Below are 15,354 nucleotides of genomic sequence, written 5' to 3'. Positions count from 1 at the left end.
AACCAGCAATTCCTCTGATCACTTACTCGGCTTTTATAGGCAGCCAGGAAGTCATGTGATGCGTGCACTAAGCAGCTGACAGCTTCTCACTGTCAACTTTGCTGCCATCTAGTGTTCAATGTATAATATGCTTCTCTGACAGTTGTACTACAAGTTGATCGATCAATTAACTTGGTACATTCAGCCTGCCCACACATGGTTCAGATCTCGGCCGGTGTCTGCTGAACCGGACGAGATTCAAACAGTCTATTGCCAGCCTTAGACTGGCCACACATTATACAATTTTCTTCTACAACATTCCTTTAGATTTACCAAAATCATATAATATGAGGTCACACCTAAACACTTTCAATTTTGTTTGCAATAAGGCATGCCCTTGTACTACATAGTTGAAGGTAAATCTAAAGGAAATTGTATGGCCAGCTTAAGTCATTGTCATTTCTGCATCTCTGATCCAGTGACACACTTTACTTCACGGTTTAAATTTGCAGTGTTAAAGTTCAGTAGATCATACGTTTTCCGGTTAGCAAATTAGACCTGTGTAGAGGATGTGTCCAGCCTGCAGATAGCAGTGGTCCTATTTACTGCAATCCAGACATTAGCTGGCCTTCTGAAAGACCATTGCAGAGCAGATCCTCTGTGTAAGAAAGCACCAATATGCATCACAATGCTTCTTTTCAATTCGTTTTTTTTCCTTTGAAATGGCAAATCTGAAACGAGGATGTAAAAAGAAATAAAAGCATCTCTCAATAGACCAACCTGTGAACAGACAAATGAATTGGCTTCCCATGTCTTTCTTTATTAGCCATGTACCACTGGGTTGCAACAGAGCTGTGCAGAGGTTGTATGTGACACACATTACCCCATCGCTACAATCAGTCTAGAACGGCTTAAGTCTTGCATACTTTTATCTCTATAAATAGAGGGGAGGCTTGTCTATCTGCTACTTGATTTTTATGTATTTTCATTTGAATCGCTCATTAAATTTGGGCCGGTGATTATGTAAATGGCTTTCATTTGGTTTGTTGTGTAGTATAGGATTATCCTATGTATCACCGTGTAGCATTTCCTGTACAGGCTAAAAACTACTGTATTTTGTACTATTTGAAAGAACACATTTATTTAAAAAATGTTGGCAGGACATTTCTTTTTTCTTTATATCTTGATTTTATTTCATATACTGATTTGCAAATGCTTCTTTGGTGGTCTGCTGTAAATTGTAACGTTCTTGAATTAGTGTGAGTGCTAACCTCCGTCTGACTTAGTGTCACTAAAGTCAAATATTTTTATTAAAATAACAAACATGTTCTACTTACCTGCTTTGTGCAGTGGCCCCAAATCTACTTTTCTGGAGTCCCCGGCGGCGATCGTGATTCCTCCTTCTTTTTTTTTTTTTTTTTTATTATGAGGGCCTACCATAGCCAGCTGCTGGCTATGGGGAGAATATAGGTCCAGATTCAGGTAGAAGTGTGGCGGCGTAACGTATCGTAGATACGTTACACCGCCGCAAGTTTTCATCGCAAGTGCCTGATTCACAGAGCACTTGCAATGAAAACCTAAGCCCGCGTAATTCAAAGGGGCATATGCCATTTAAATTAGGCGCGCTCCCACGCCGGACCTACTGCGCATGCTCCCTTTTGAATTACCCGCCGTGCTTTGCGCGAAGTGACGTAATTTTTTCGAACGGTGACACGCGTAGCGTAATTCCGTATTCCCGGACGGCTTACGCAAACAACGTGAATTTTTAAATTTCGACGCGGGAACGACGCCCATACTTTATACAGCACATACGTGTGCTGTGTAAAGTTAAGGCACCCAAAACGACGACTAACTTTGCGAGGGGAAACTAGACTAGCGGCGACGTAGCAAATGCGAAAAACCGTCGTGGATCGCCGTAACTCCTAATTTGCATACCCGACGCTGGTTTACGACGCAAACTCCCCCCAGCGGCGGCCGCGGTGCTGCATCCTAAGATCCGACAGTGTAAAACAATTACACCTGTCGGATCTTGGGGATATCTATGCGTAACTGATTCTATGAATCCGTCACATAGATACTAGAGAGATACGACGGAGTATCTGAGATACTCCGTCGTATCTCCTTTGTCAATCTGGCCCATAGTCCCCGCTCTCCAGACCTGTGTGTCTATGGAGCGGCGCTCCATAGACTTACACAGCGGGACTTAGGCCCGCCCCCACTTCCTCTGATTGAGAGCAGAAAGAGCCGATGGCCTCCTGCTTCTGCTCCAATGCTGTGTTAGGAGGGAAAAAAGATTCAGCTACCCCCCCCCCTCCTAAACACTTACCTGTCCCTTCTGATCGATTTAGTGCTATCCTGGCTGCAGGTCTTCTCCCTCACCTCCCTGGTTTCACAAGACACTCCAGCAGCAGCATGACAGGAGAGAGTGGGGGATTGGCAGAGTCACCCTGTGTTTGTCTATGGATGCACACAGCCCGCTTTGGCAGTGCACGCATATGGGTGCCCCTATCACGCATGGCTTGTGAAGGGGGCACCCACAGGAAGAAGCTGCAGACAGCACTGGCTGGGTAATGCTAAAGAAGAGGTACGGAACCGTTCTGTGCAATATCGTTGTGCAGAGCAGGAAAGTATAATATCCTTTTTTTTTATTTTAATTTAAAAAAGACAAGCGCTCGTATCACTTTAACGGAAGAGATCCTATTGTTCCACTTCTTGCTCTGGATTTGGATCGCCTGTTTCGATGTTGTGAAATTAATGAATATGGGAAGCTGTTCTTGTAATTCCCCTTGAAGTTATGGCTCTGGAACACATCAGCCGCTCATGTACTTCATTAGGAACAGACTGTTGAAAGTAAGGACATTTGTATCTCAGATCCTTGTTTATTGACTAACACCACCGCCTGCGGAGCTGTGATTCACAAAATGCAATGAATTTGGACACATTGTCAGCATGTGCAACACACATTGGTTTGTTTCATCTACAAGGTCTTGTAGGGAGAGCAGCGCTCCACTCCATACTTTGTTTAGTTCTTTGTTCTAATATGTAGCTTAATACCTCTGGGCCCCAATATAAACTGGATCAGAGCCCCACTATTGGCATAATTAGCGTATCCGATATTGCATTGGAAAAAATTACAAACTTCTAAGTATATAAGTACCAGATCATAATCTCGTAATAATTCAATTATTCCAATCAATAGGTGTAATGAGGGGAAGGACATTGGCTTTGCTGACACGGTATCAGAGCTGCCACTTTCTATAGCACTTTTTGTGTGCCATGTCTGCTTGTATAAACACACTCAACTTTACTATTTCCAATTGCCTAAAGGTGTGCTCTAGGCCAGGGGTACTGAATTAAAATTCACGGGGGTCCAGTCGGAAAAAAATTCTTCCAGCGGAGGTCCGAATGCCAAATTGGTGCTATGACGCCACATGATATCCTCCACTTGACAACCTCCCATCACAGCGCCCCCCCACCACCACCACACACCTTTATGACCCACACACATCGCACTTTTTTTTCTTTCAACTTCATTGAAATGTAAAAATACCTTTCATTAATTTTTATTCACCACAGCTCAATTGCGGAGCATAGAAACAGAATGCATTTTGCAACACACTGCTCAGTACGCAGGGGCGCTGTTGCAGTGTGAACAGGACACATAGAAAACAATTGTTTTCTATTGCCCTTGCAGAGACTGACGCATCACAGTCCCCCCTCCCCCATCACAGACTGACCGCCAAAATCACAGACCCCTCATTACAGCCTAATCCCCCCCCATCACAGACTGACCTGACCCATCACAGACTGACTCCCCCATCACAAACTGGTCCTGACCCATCACAGCAGACCCCCTATCACAGACCTCCTATCACAGACTGACCCCCCCCCAAATCCCCAATTACAGAATGACCCCCCCAAATCACAGACCCCCTATCACAGACTGACCCCCCATCACAGACTGACGTGACCCATCACAGACCCCCATCACAGACTGACCCCCCATCACAAACTGGTCCTGGCCCCTTACAGACCCCCTATAACAGACTGACCCCCCAAACCACAAACCCCCTATCACAGACTGCCCCCCCAAATCACAAACTGGTCCTGACCCATCACAGACCCCCTATCACAGACTGCCCCCCCATCACAAACTGGTCCTGACACATCACAGACCCCCTATCACAGACTGACCCCCCCATCACAAACTGGTCCTGACGCATCAGACTCCCCATCACAGACTGACCCCCCCAAATCACAGACCCCCTATCACAGACTGACCTGACCCGTCACAGACTGACCCCCCATATCACAAACTGGTCATGACCCATCACAGACCCCCTATCACAGGCTGACCCCCCCCCCCCATCACAAACTGGTCCTGACCCATAACAGACCCCCTATAACAGACTGACCCCCCCAAATGACAAACTGGTTCTGACCCATCACAGACCACTCCTATCACAGGCTGACCTCCCCCCATCACAAACTGGTCCTGACCCATAACAGACCCCCTATAACAGACTGACCCCCCCAAATGACAAACTGGTTCTGACCCATCACAGACCACTCCTATCACAGGCTGACCTCCCCCCATCACAAACTGGTCCTGACCCATAACAGACCCCCTATAACAGACTGACCCCCCCCCCCCCAAATGACAAACTGGTTCTGACCCATCACAGACCACCCCTATCACAGGCTGACCTCCCCCCATCACAAACTGGTCCTGACCCATAACAGACTGACCCCCAAATCACAGACCCCCTATCACAGACTGACCCCCCCATCACAAACCCCCATCACAAACTGGTCCTGACACATCAGACTCCTCATCACAGACCTCCCCTGTCCTGTCCTACTGTACATTGCATTGCACTGCACTCCCCCCTTCCCACAGAACCCTACCTTAATCACACAGGACATGAAGCGTGGCCGCTCTGGACAATGGGCGGGACTTTGCCCATTAAAAGTGAGTGATTTATTGCTGGGACTGCCCCCGCTGCCTAGCAACCAATCGCCCACTTTTTAACTTAAAAAGTCCCGCCCTTTATCCAGAGCAGTCGCGCTTCGTGTCCTGTGTGATTAAGACAGGCAGTGTGGGGAGGGGGGAGTGCAGCGATGTAAGAGAAGGCACGGACCTGCCGCACCTGCCATGCTGTGTATTTAGCGGCATTCGGAGCGGCAGGTGCGGCAGGCGAGCGAGCCGGTGACAGAGGACACACGGGAAACTACTTGGCGGGGCTGCGGTCCGGATAGAATAGCCACTGGGGCCGGAACCGGACCGCGGTCCGCCATTTAGTGATGCCCGAGAGATATATTAGACACAAACTACTGAAGCTCTGAAAGCATTTTTTATGCAATTAGTGTAAGTGCCTGAATGTGACTTGATATAAGGCTCCTGCAATCTGTTTTCAACAGCACTTAGGCTAGAAGTGGCAGGAATGTTTTAATACATTTTTAATCTTCAAAGAAAACTCACCCATCCATCCATGTTACTCTGCTTTAGTTTGCCTCCTGAAATGCCTCCTCTGAGCAAATCTATAGATCAGAAGGCAGGCTCTGTTCAACGCGTGACACAGCAATGGAAGTGAATGTGTGCAGTTCTTCAAAAAGTTGTGTTCAAGATTGTTTCAAGCAGGGGTCCCCAAACTTTCTAAACAAAAGGCCAGTTTACTGTCCTTCAGACTTAAGAAAGACCAAACCGTGGCAATTGGAAGTAGAAACGTCTGTGGGGAAAAACCTATGCCCCACCTTTGGTGTCAGTGAGAGGAATTGTGCCCCATCATTGGTGTCAGTGGGAGGAATTGCACCCATTCATTGATGTCATTGGGAGAAATTGTGTACCATCATTGATGTCATTGAGAGAAATTGTGCCCCGTCATTGGAAGGAATTGTGTGTGTCCCATCATTGGGAGAAACTGTGTCCTATCGTTGTTGTCATTGGGGGGAATTGTGCCCATTCATTGCTGTCAGTGGGGGGGAATTCTGCCGCATTATTGGTATCAGTGGATGAAATGGTGCCTCAAGGGCTGGATAAAAGCAAAGGACTGCATCTGGCCCACGGGCCATAGTTTGGAGACCACTGGCTTAGAGTAATAGGAGTAGGCTAGAAATGATTGAAATACAGTGTTACCTTGGATTACGAGTATAATTCGTCCCAGAAGAATGCTTGTAATCCAAAGCACTCGTATAGCAACGCAAAGTCAATTTGTTCCACAGTGACTTCTAGTGTATGCAGTGCTGCATGTTGCCAGAGGTTGGGGGGCGGAGACACTCGGGAGCCACTTGGAGAGGCTCGGAAACGCTGTTTCCAAGTTCATATGAGTGGCTCAGTTTCACCGGGGCCCTTGCACCTCTGGCCAAATGCGGTACTGCACACCGCTGAGGCTTGAATCCTACTTGTTTTGCGAGACAACGCTCACAAACAGTCAGGATATAAAAAAAATGAATAGCCTGTATTGCGAAACGCTCGTTAACCGCATTGCTCTCAGTCCTAGGTAATACTGTATGTGGAAATTAAAGTATAATTTTACATCTTGACCATAGATGCATTTTAACAGTAAGTGGTGTGTCAACTACTTGGCTGTTCTGTGTTGGCGAACAATGTAAATCCCAACTTTTTCCGGCAAGGATCATGCCACATAGGGCTATTTTAGAGGATTGTGATAAGCTCATACAATGGTCAGAAATATAGGTTTTTATATGGAAATCTGGTCCATTTTTGTTCCTTCTCTGGTCATATTTTGAAGTACTTTGCATTTCATACCAGCTTGGTCCTTTAGCCAATTCGCATGACCGTGTAAAGGGATCTTCTGATTTCAGGGGCAATTTGATTCTCATTGAGACATCAACCCATCCTTGGCCACCTTGAAAGTGGGTTGTAGTGCTACAGGCCTAAATCTATATGACCTGCCACAAAAGTATTTCTTGGTTACTTTACATGTACATTGTATTTTGTGTGTTTAAAGAAAAAACAGTTTATACTGTTTACAGTTTACTTATTATACAAATTGATGCACATAAAACATTGATGTAATGTAGTAAATGCATTAAATTTGACGAATAGTAAACAAATTGCAGAAATTTTTCAAGGTGTACTATAGCTCTATTCCCACTTTTTTTTTTTTGTTGATTTTGGGTTACCAGTCAAACCTTTAATAAACTGCACAAAAACACAGATGCCCTACTAAGTTAGTGTATTAACGCGTACTGCACATGACACCACCTTGAAGGACCGTGTCGCACTACATTTCCCGCGTTAACAAAAGTAAATGTAAACGCACTCCTAAGGGTTTAAGGATGTTTCCTGCTAGTTTTTACATCCTTTTTAATGGTATTTATTTTATTTTTTTATTCCAGGGTGTACCTCAGTTACCGTGTGCCAAAGCTTTGTACAACTATGAAGGGAAAGAGCCCGGGGATCTGAAGTTTAACAAGGGTGACATCATTGTGCTTCGCCGGCAAGTTGATGAAAATTGGTACCACGGGGAAATCAATGGGGTCCATGGCTTCTTCCCAACGAACTTTGTGCAGATTATCAAGCCTTTACCTCAACCTCCGCCTCAATGCAAAGCACTTTATGACTTTGAAGTTAAAGACAAGGAAGCCGACAAGGACTGCTTGCCCTTTTCAAAGGTAGGAATCGCAGACCTAAGATGGGATGATTAGTGGAGCATCATCTATATGAAAGGATGTAAATATTCACAGAGGAGTTTTGGGTCTTTGTAATCGTGGAACTCTGAAAGGATTTGTTCGTTATGGGCATGATCTTCATTTTCATGCACAGAACTTTGTGCCTAACGTGTGAGGATGGGCACTCTTCCAGACTTTTTATTTTATAGAATTTTCAGAATGCAACAAAAGGTGTAGAAATACACAGGTGTGCTGGGACACCATAAAACCCCCAGGTGGACAGGATTAGAGTAGGTACCGTGTTTCCCCGAAAATAAGCCCGGGTCTTATATTAAGTTTGGCAACAAAAGACACAGTAGGGCTTATTTTTGGGGTAGGTCTTACTATGTAATGTGCTGTCTTCTCTTCCCCTCTCTCTACCTGCCTGTTAGGAATCCCCAGTGTGAACTTGGTTAAAAGGCTTGTAAAATCTTGTAATCCACTCTATTACTGTAGTAATATAATGTACAATGTGTGTATTTCTGTAAAATAATTGTGCCAAATACCTTCATTATAGCACCGCTCTGCGCTTTTGTGACCTGCCGGAGCTCTCTTCCCTGCATTTATATTACAGAAACACACATTGTACATTGTATACTACTGTAATAGAGTGGGTTATAGGATTTAACAAGCATTTTAAACTAGGGCTTATTTTCAGGGTAGGGCTTATATTGCAGTCCTCCTGGAAAATTACGCTAGGTTTTATTTTAGGGGTAGGTTTTATTTTCGGGGAAACACGGTACTATGGCAGAAGAGCTCACTTATCCACCTAAGCCCCGGACCATTTGGCTGGCCAAAAACCAGAGCATTTTTTGCGTTTCGGCACTGCGTCGCTTTAACCGATAATTGCGCGGTCGTGCGACATGGCTCCCAAACAAAATTGACGTCCTTTTTTCCTACAAATAGAGCTTTCTTTTGGTGGTACTTGATCACCTCTGCGGTTTTTATTTTTTGCGCTCTTAACCAAAATATTTTTAAATTTTATATAATAATAAATATCCCCCAAAAATATATAAAAAAATAAAAAAAATTTCCTCAGTTTGGGCCGATACGTATTCTTCTACATATTTTTGGTTAAAAAATCGCAATAAGTATTTAATGATTGGTTTGCGCAAAAGTTATAGTGTCTACAAAATAGGGGATATTTTTATGTCATTTTTGATTATGTTTTTTCTTTTTTTTTACTAGTAATGGCGGCAATCGGTGATTTTTATTTCATTTCTTTTTTTTTTTCATTTTTTTATCGTGACTGCGACATTATGGCGGACACATCGGACAATATTTGACACCATTTTGGGACCATTGTAATTTTTACAGCGATTAGTGCTATAAAAATGCACTGATTAATGTAAAAATTACACTGGCAGTGAAGGGGTTAACCTGTAGGGGCCACTGAAGGGGTTAAGTGTGTCCTAGGGAGTTATTCTAACGGTTAGGGGGCGTGGCTACGAGTGACACGTCACTGATCACTGCTCCCAATGAGAGGGAGCAGACGAGCAGTGACAGTGTCACTAGGCAGAACGGGGAGATGCATGTTTACACTTGCCTCTCCCCGTTCTGCAGCTCTGTGACCCAATCGCGGGACACCGGCGGACATAGAGTCCGCGAGCACGGTCATGGAGCTCGCCGCAAGGGCGCACGCACGTTGGGACTTTTAAAGTGACGTATGTATATGTTACTCTGCCCAGCCGTGCCATTCTGCCGACGTATATGTACAGGAGCCGGTCGGAACTGGTTAAGCAGGCCATACCATGGGTCAAATTCCAAACACATTTTTTTTCTCGGAAATTTGAAATTTTGGGCGTTTTTTGTGATCCGATATTACTACCATTGATTTCGAAATTTGACCAACCAAGCCTTCAATTTCACCTCCTGTTGCTACAGAAATAAATTTTCATGGTCGGGAATTTTCTTTTCTTGTTCTCATGCGCATTTCTTTTTCAGTTATATTTCTCACATGAAATTCCAACATGCCCGATCACTCAAATTCAATGGGCGCATGAAAATCGCCCACTAATGGTGCAAAATTCGAATGCAAATTAGAAAAGATTTAGTATTCAACACATAAGAAGCCAGGTGCTGAGCCAGCCCACCACATTTTACTCCTAAATGAAAACGTGACATTTGAGTGGATCTCACAGGAATGTGTGTTACGTTTCCGTGTTATTCCCGTGCGGAAAAATTGCACCAAAATGCAGAGAAAGTAGTCCATGCTCTACTTTTAAAACCGCACAAAATCGCATGGTCCTGTGATACCAGGCAATTTGGTGCCCACAAACGCACTGCGTTTGGGGTGCCGTTAACATCCAATTTGGCATTCGTAGCAGGTTGCCTGGGCAGAATGTTTTGAGCACAGTGCAAGAAACCCTCATTGAATGCACCTTTCACACACTGCATTTTGGTGTGAAAAGGCCCTAAAAGTAGAATGCCAGCCAAAAAAACAAAACAAGGCAAGAATAAACCTTCCATTAAAAGATACATATCATATTCCACTTCAATCCCGAGATTTCAACCACTGCCCCTTTCTGCTGCTAGATGGCCTCTGTCTGATAACTAGTTTTAGCCCAAAACATCCCGAGCCTACCTTGGCCTTGTTACTGGACAGCGAACAGAGAATCGTCACAATGATGAGCTCATCTCTCTATCACTCTGCTCTCTTTTCCTATCAGCATGCTTCTTATCAGCATTTGAACTGATTGGCTCCTTGTGCTGATTCTACCTCTGATTCTGTAGCTCTATTAAAGGACAGCAAGAAGCTGATATCCGTTCATATTCAGGCACTTCGGCTCAGGTTCACAATAGTGCGACAAGTCGAAACCCATTTATTTCAGTGAAGACCAGGAGCAGAACAGTCCTGTGATCACTCAGGCTTGGAGCTGGCAGGGGACAGCTCCCAGCATTGGACCGATGCTGCAGCAAGTAGGTAAGTATGTGTGTTTATTTTTTTTCATATTTCCACACTTCTCCTTTTAATGATGTGCCTAAAGTTCAGCTTTTAGGTTTATTATGTGAGGAGTTGTGCAGATATGTTTTAAGTTCTATCCGAGTTCTGAAATACATCATGGAAATCTTTCAGGGATAGTCATTTGTCAATTCTGACAGTTTTGGTAACCTGATATACTATAGATTTACAGTTGTAATATGGCCAATCTTCCGGTATAAGGGTATGTGTGCTGCTTGTGGAATTGAATGCTATATTTTAATGACTATGTATAGTTGACAATCCAAAACATCCTGGCCATTAAAGACCTCTTGTGACTATTTCTAGAATTAAAGTGCCTGATTGGGGATTTAAAGTGTTCCAATTCTGCCCATTTGCACTTTCTGTTAATTAACCGGTTCCCGACTGGCTCACGCAGATATGCTGCGGCAGAATGGCTCTCCTGGGCGAAATCCCATGTGTGTGTGTGTGTGTATATGTATGTATATGTGTGTGTGTATGTGTGTGTGTGTGTGTGTGTGTGTGTGTGTGTATATATGTATTATATATATATATATATATATATATATATATATATATATATATACCGTATTTATCGGCGTATACCGCGCACTTTTTTGCCCTGAAAATCAGGGCAAAATCGTGGGTGCGCGGTATACGCCGATACCCGCTTTCCCGCGCCGAGTTTCAATACTGCACCGACATATACCGAGCGCAGTACACTCGTGTATTGTCGGGCAGTCTCGGGTCCTCTCGCGCTGACGTCCTGGACGTACAGGACGTCAGCGCGAGAGTTGCCGAGCCTGCCCGACGATACACGAGTGTAAAGCCCTCTGTATATGTCGGCGAAGTATTCAAACTCGGCGCGGGGAGGACGCCGGACCCAACGAAGAGGACACCCGAATCTGCAGACGGACGCAAGACACCAAAACTGTAAGGACAAAAAATCTTTTTTCCACAGGAATTCGGGGCAACATTAGGGGTGCGCGCTATACGCGGGAGCGCGCTATACCCCGATAAATATGGTGTATGTATATATATATATATATATATATATATATATATATATATATATATAATATGGCTTCGCTCAAGAGAGCCACAAGAGGGCGTGTGCCAGCTGCACAGTGGGGAACCCGATGCACGTGGCCACGCGTGATCTCGTGCTCGAGTGGCAGCACAGGGGTTTGTGTGTGTAAAACCCCTGTGCTGTCAGAGGAGAGATGACAGAGTGTGTGTTTCTACAAAGTAGAAACCACAAATTGTCATCTCTCCTAGTTAGTCCCCCCCCCCCCACAGTTAGAACACACAATAGGGAACACAGTTAACCCATTGATCGCCCTCATATTGTTAGCCCCTTCCCTGCCAGTGACATTTACATAGTAATCGGTGCATATTTATATCGCTCTGTAAATGTCAATGGTCCCAAAAATGTGTCAAAAGTCCTGTCCGCTGCAACGTTGCAATACCGCAAAAAATCGCAGATCACTGCCATTACTAGTAAAAAAAAATAACAAAAACGCCATATTAATTCCAGTTAATCTTTCCCATAGTTTGTAGACGCTATAACTTTTGCGCAAACCAATTAATATACGCTTATTGCAATATTTTTGTTAAAAAAAATTATGTAGATCAATACATATCGGCCTAAACTGAGTAAATATATATATATTTTTTTAAATTGGGATATTTACTATAGCAAAAAGTTAAACAAATATATATATATATATATATATATATATATATATATATATATATAGTTTTTTTGTTTATAGTTACAAAACATCAATTTTGTTTGGGTACAACATCGCACGACCGCACAATTGTCAGTTAAAGCGACGCAGTGCTGTATCGAAAAAAAAAAACAATAGCCGGTCGTTGAGCAGCCAAATCTTCCGAAGCTGAAGCTGTTAAAGTGGGCTGCCAATAGAAGATCCATAAAAAGCTGAGAATAATCTCACACTGGTGATCAGTGAACTGAGAATAACCCCTTCCCAGCAGGGAGAACACAGGCTTTTCGGCACTATAGTGCTATCTTTGTTTTGCTCTTTAGATCCTGGTTGTGTATCTGGGCAGTATTGAGATTTGTTCTTCACAGGATGGATGTAGATTGTGGACTTGGATATGGAGGTGGTAGGGGTTTCCTCTCATTGATCCTACATTTAGGCTTCTGTTTCAGAATAGATGGCGCTAACTTTTTATCTTCCTCCACAGTGTGGTTTAACTACTTGTTGGCATTGCTTCATTTTTTAGCACTTTGGTTTTGTGCTACAAAGTCAGTAATTGCCAAGAAAAGCTTTTATTGCTCCAAAGCATGATATAAATATTGCCTGTGACGCAAGTCCTACGCATAAAGAGACTTGCTGTAAAATTTCAAAAATTGTGCCTGCAAGAAAAGGTTTATTACTTACCTTTAATGGGCATTGGTGAGGCTGCTGATGGGCACTGATCAAGCTACAATAGTGAGGCTGCTGATGGGCACTGATCAAGCTGCAACGCTGAGGCTGCTGATGGGCACTGATCAAGCTGCAATGGTGAGGCTGCTGATGGGCACTGATCAAGCTGCAACGGTGAGGCTGCTGATGGGCACTGATCAAGCTGCAACAGTGAGGCTGCAGATGGGCACTGATCAAGCTGCAACGCTGAGGCTGCTGATGGGCACTGATCAAGCTGCAATGGTGAGGCTGCTGATGGGCACTGATCAAGCTGCAACGGTGAGGCTGCTGATGGGCACTGATCAAGCTGCAACGCTGAGGCTGCTGATGGGCACTGATCAAGCTGCAATGGTGAGGCTGCTGATGGGCACTGATCAAGCTGCAACGCTGAGGCTGCTGATGGGCACTGATCAAGCTGCAATGGTGAGGCTGCTGATGGGCACTGATCAAGCTGCAACGGTGAGGCTGCTGATGGGCACTGATCAAGCTGCAACGGTGAGGCTGCTGATGGGCACTGATCAAGCTGCAACAGTGAGGCTGCTGATGGGCACTGATCAAGCTGCAATGGTGAGGCTGCTGATGGGCACTGATCAAGCTGCAATGGTGAGGCCGCTGATGGGCACTAATAAGGCTGCAATAGTGAGGCTGCTGATGGGCACTGATCAAGCTGCAATGGTGAGGCCGCTGATGGGCACTAATAAGGCTGCAATAGTGAGGCTGCAGGTAGGAACTGATCAGGCTGCAATGGTGAGGCTGCAGGTGGGCACTGATCAGGCTGCAATTGTGATGCTGCATTGATGGGCACTGATAGGGCTGCATTGATGGGCACTGATAGGGCTGCATTGATGGGCACTGGTAAGGCTGCATTGATGGGTAATGGTGATGCTGCATTGATGGACACTGGTGAGGCTGGAGATGGGCACTGATAAGGCTGCATTGATGGGCACTGACCCTTATATTGCTTCAAAGTTCATTCTTTAAAGGTTTTTAGTCTTTTCCCCCTTAAAATTAAGGTGCGTGTTCTACACCGATAAATACAGTATATCACAAAAAAAAAGAAATTATGTTTTTTTCCCCTTATATCTACCTTAAATCACATTGCTGATTGCATATTGTACTGGTTTGTAGCCTACATTCTATAATTTGCACAAAAAAACATAACTTTTTAACTGTTGGAAATTACAGTAAAAACTTATTTTGGGGGTCGTGTCAGTGAATTTCAATCTGGCAATACTGGTCATCACTGTCTTGATTGGATACGCTTGCAAAATAATTTTCTGCATCCGACACTTCTGAATATTGAACGCTCGGGATGTTCCGGGATAAGGTCCACTGGCACCCAAGAGGAGATTGCCAAAACACATAGTTAAAACGCTAAGGGGAAGGAAGGGATTAAAGGAGTTAAAGTAGTTGTAAAGGATTTTTTTTTTAAATAACATGTATATATTTACCTGCTCTGTGCAATAGAATTACACAGAGAAGCCCCGAACTTCCTTTGCTTGGGTCCCCCGCTGGCGCTCCTGGCTCCTCCCCTCCGCAAATTGCCCCCAATGGGAAGCCGCTTCCCATGCATACACTCATGCATGCTCAATCTCGAGCCCTGCTGCTGAAGTCTATTGCCCCACAAAAACTGCAGATAAAATTCAGTATTTGCAGTGCTTTGGAGGCAACGTGACCTTAAAAATAAAAAATAATTTTAATGGCCAGGGGCGTTTTTTTTTTTTTTTTTTATAAAGCTCGCCAAACATGACCCACAGATACTGCTTGCAGGACTTTTTTGACCAACACAAAAGCGCACTGCCCCAGTGAGAAAACATCCATTGAAATTAATAGGAGGCAGTTTTCAGGCGGTATTTTTAGCACAAAAGCACCTGAAAACCGCCTCTGTGTGAAAGGGGCCTAATGTCGGGTGGCATCGGCCATTTCAATAGAAACCGGCTGGCATTCAGGCCTGTGTGTATGGCAGACGATCCGAAAGAAGTTGGCCATTCGGCTGGTTTCTGTCGAAGGGGCATGACTGAAAAAGGTCTAATCGGTGCCAATGGCTGAGAATGGGGAGGGGGGCTGTCCACCTGTCGGAACACAATAGAACAGTAGGGGAGATCGCTGTACTAGCATTCGATGGTTAGTACAGCGGCTAAGCTGTCAGGTTTTTTTTGTTCAGCCCTGCTGGCTTGAACGGGAAAAAAAGGGCAGTGTTTACCAGGCTTAAGAGGAAGAATCTGAACTATGTGGTGACAAGAAGCATGCTCATAGAAGGAGAAAGCGGAGTGACAGAGAGATGAGCTCATCACAGTGCCGCTTCTCCTTTCACTGCCCAGTCAC

At 44.5% G+C, this 15,354-nt stretch overlaps 1 protein-coding gene across 2 annotated transcripts in view; it reads left to right on the top strand.

Moving 5' to 3' along the window:
- SH3RF1 (SH3 domain containing ring finger 1) overlaps positions 1-15,354 on the top strand; it is a 245,177-nt gene that overhangs the window by 132,509 nt on the left and 97,314 nt on the right. For both annotated transcript variants that reach the window (XM_040333076.1, XM_040333067.1), the window contains exon 3: positions 7,342-7,617. In XM_040333076.1, the coding sequence (XP_040189010.1) occupies positions 7,342-7,617 (276 nt within the window). The remainder of the gene's footprint in view (positions 1-7,341; positions 7,618-15,354) is intronic.

This window comes from Rana temporaria, chromosome 1 (assembly GCF_905171775.1).
Source record: "Rana temporaria chromosome 1, aRanTem1.1, whole genome shotgun sequence".
NCBI classification, from domain to species: Eukaryota; Metazoa; Chordata; class Amphibia; order Anura; family Ranidae; genus Rana; species Rana temporaria.
This window is presented reverse-complemented; position numbering and strand designations above follow the sequence as displayed.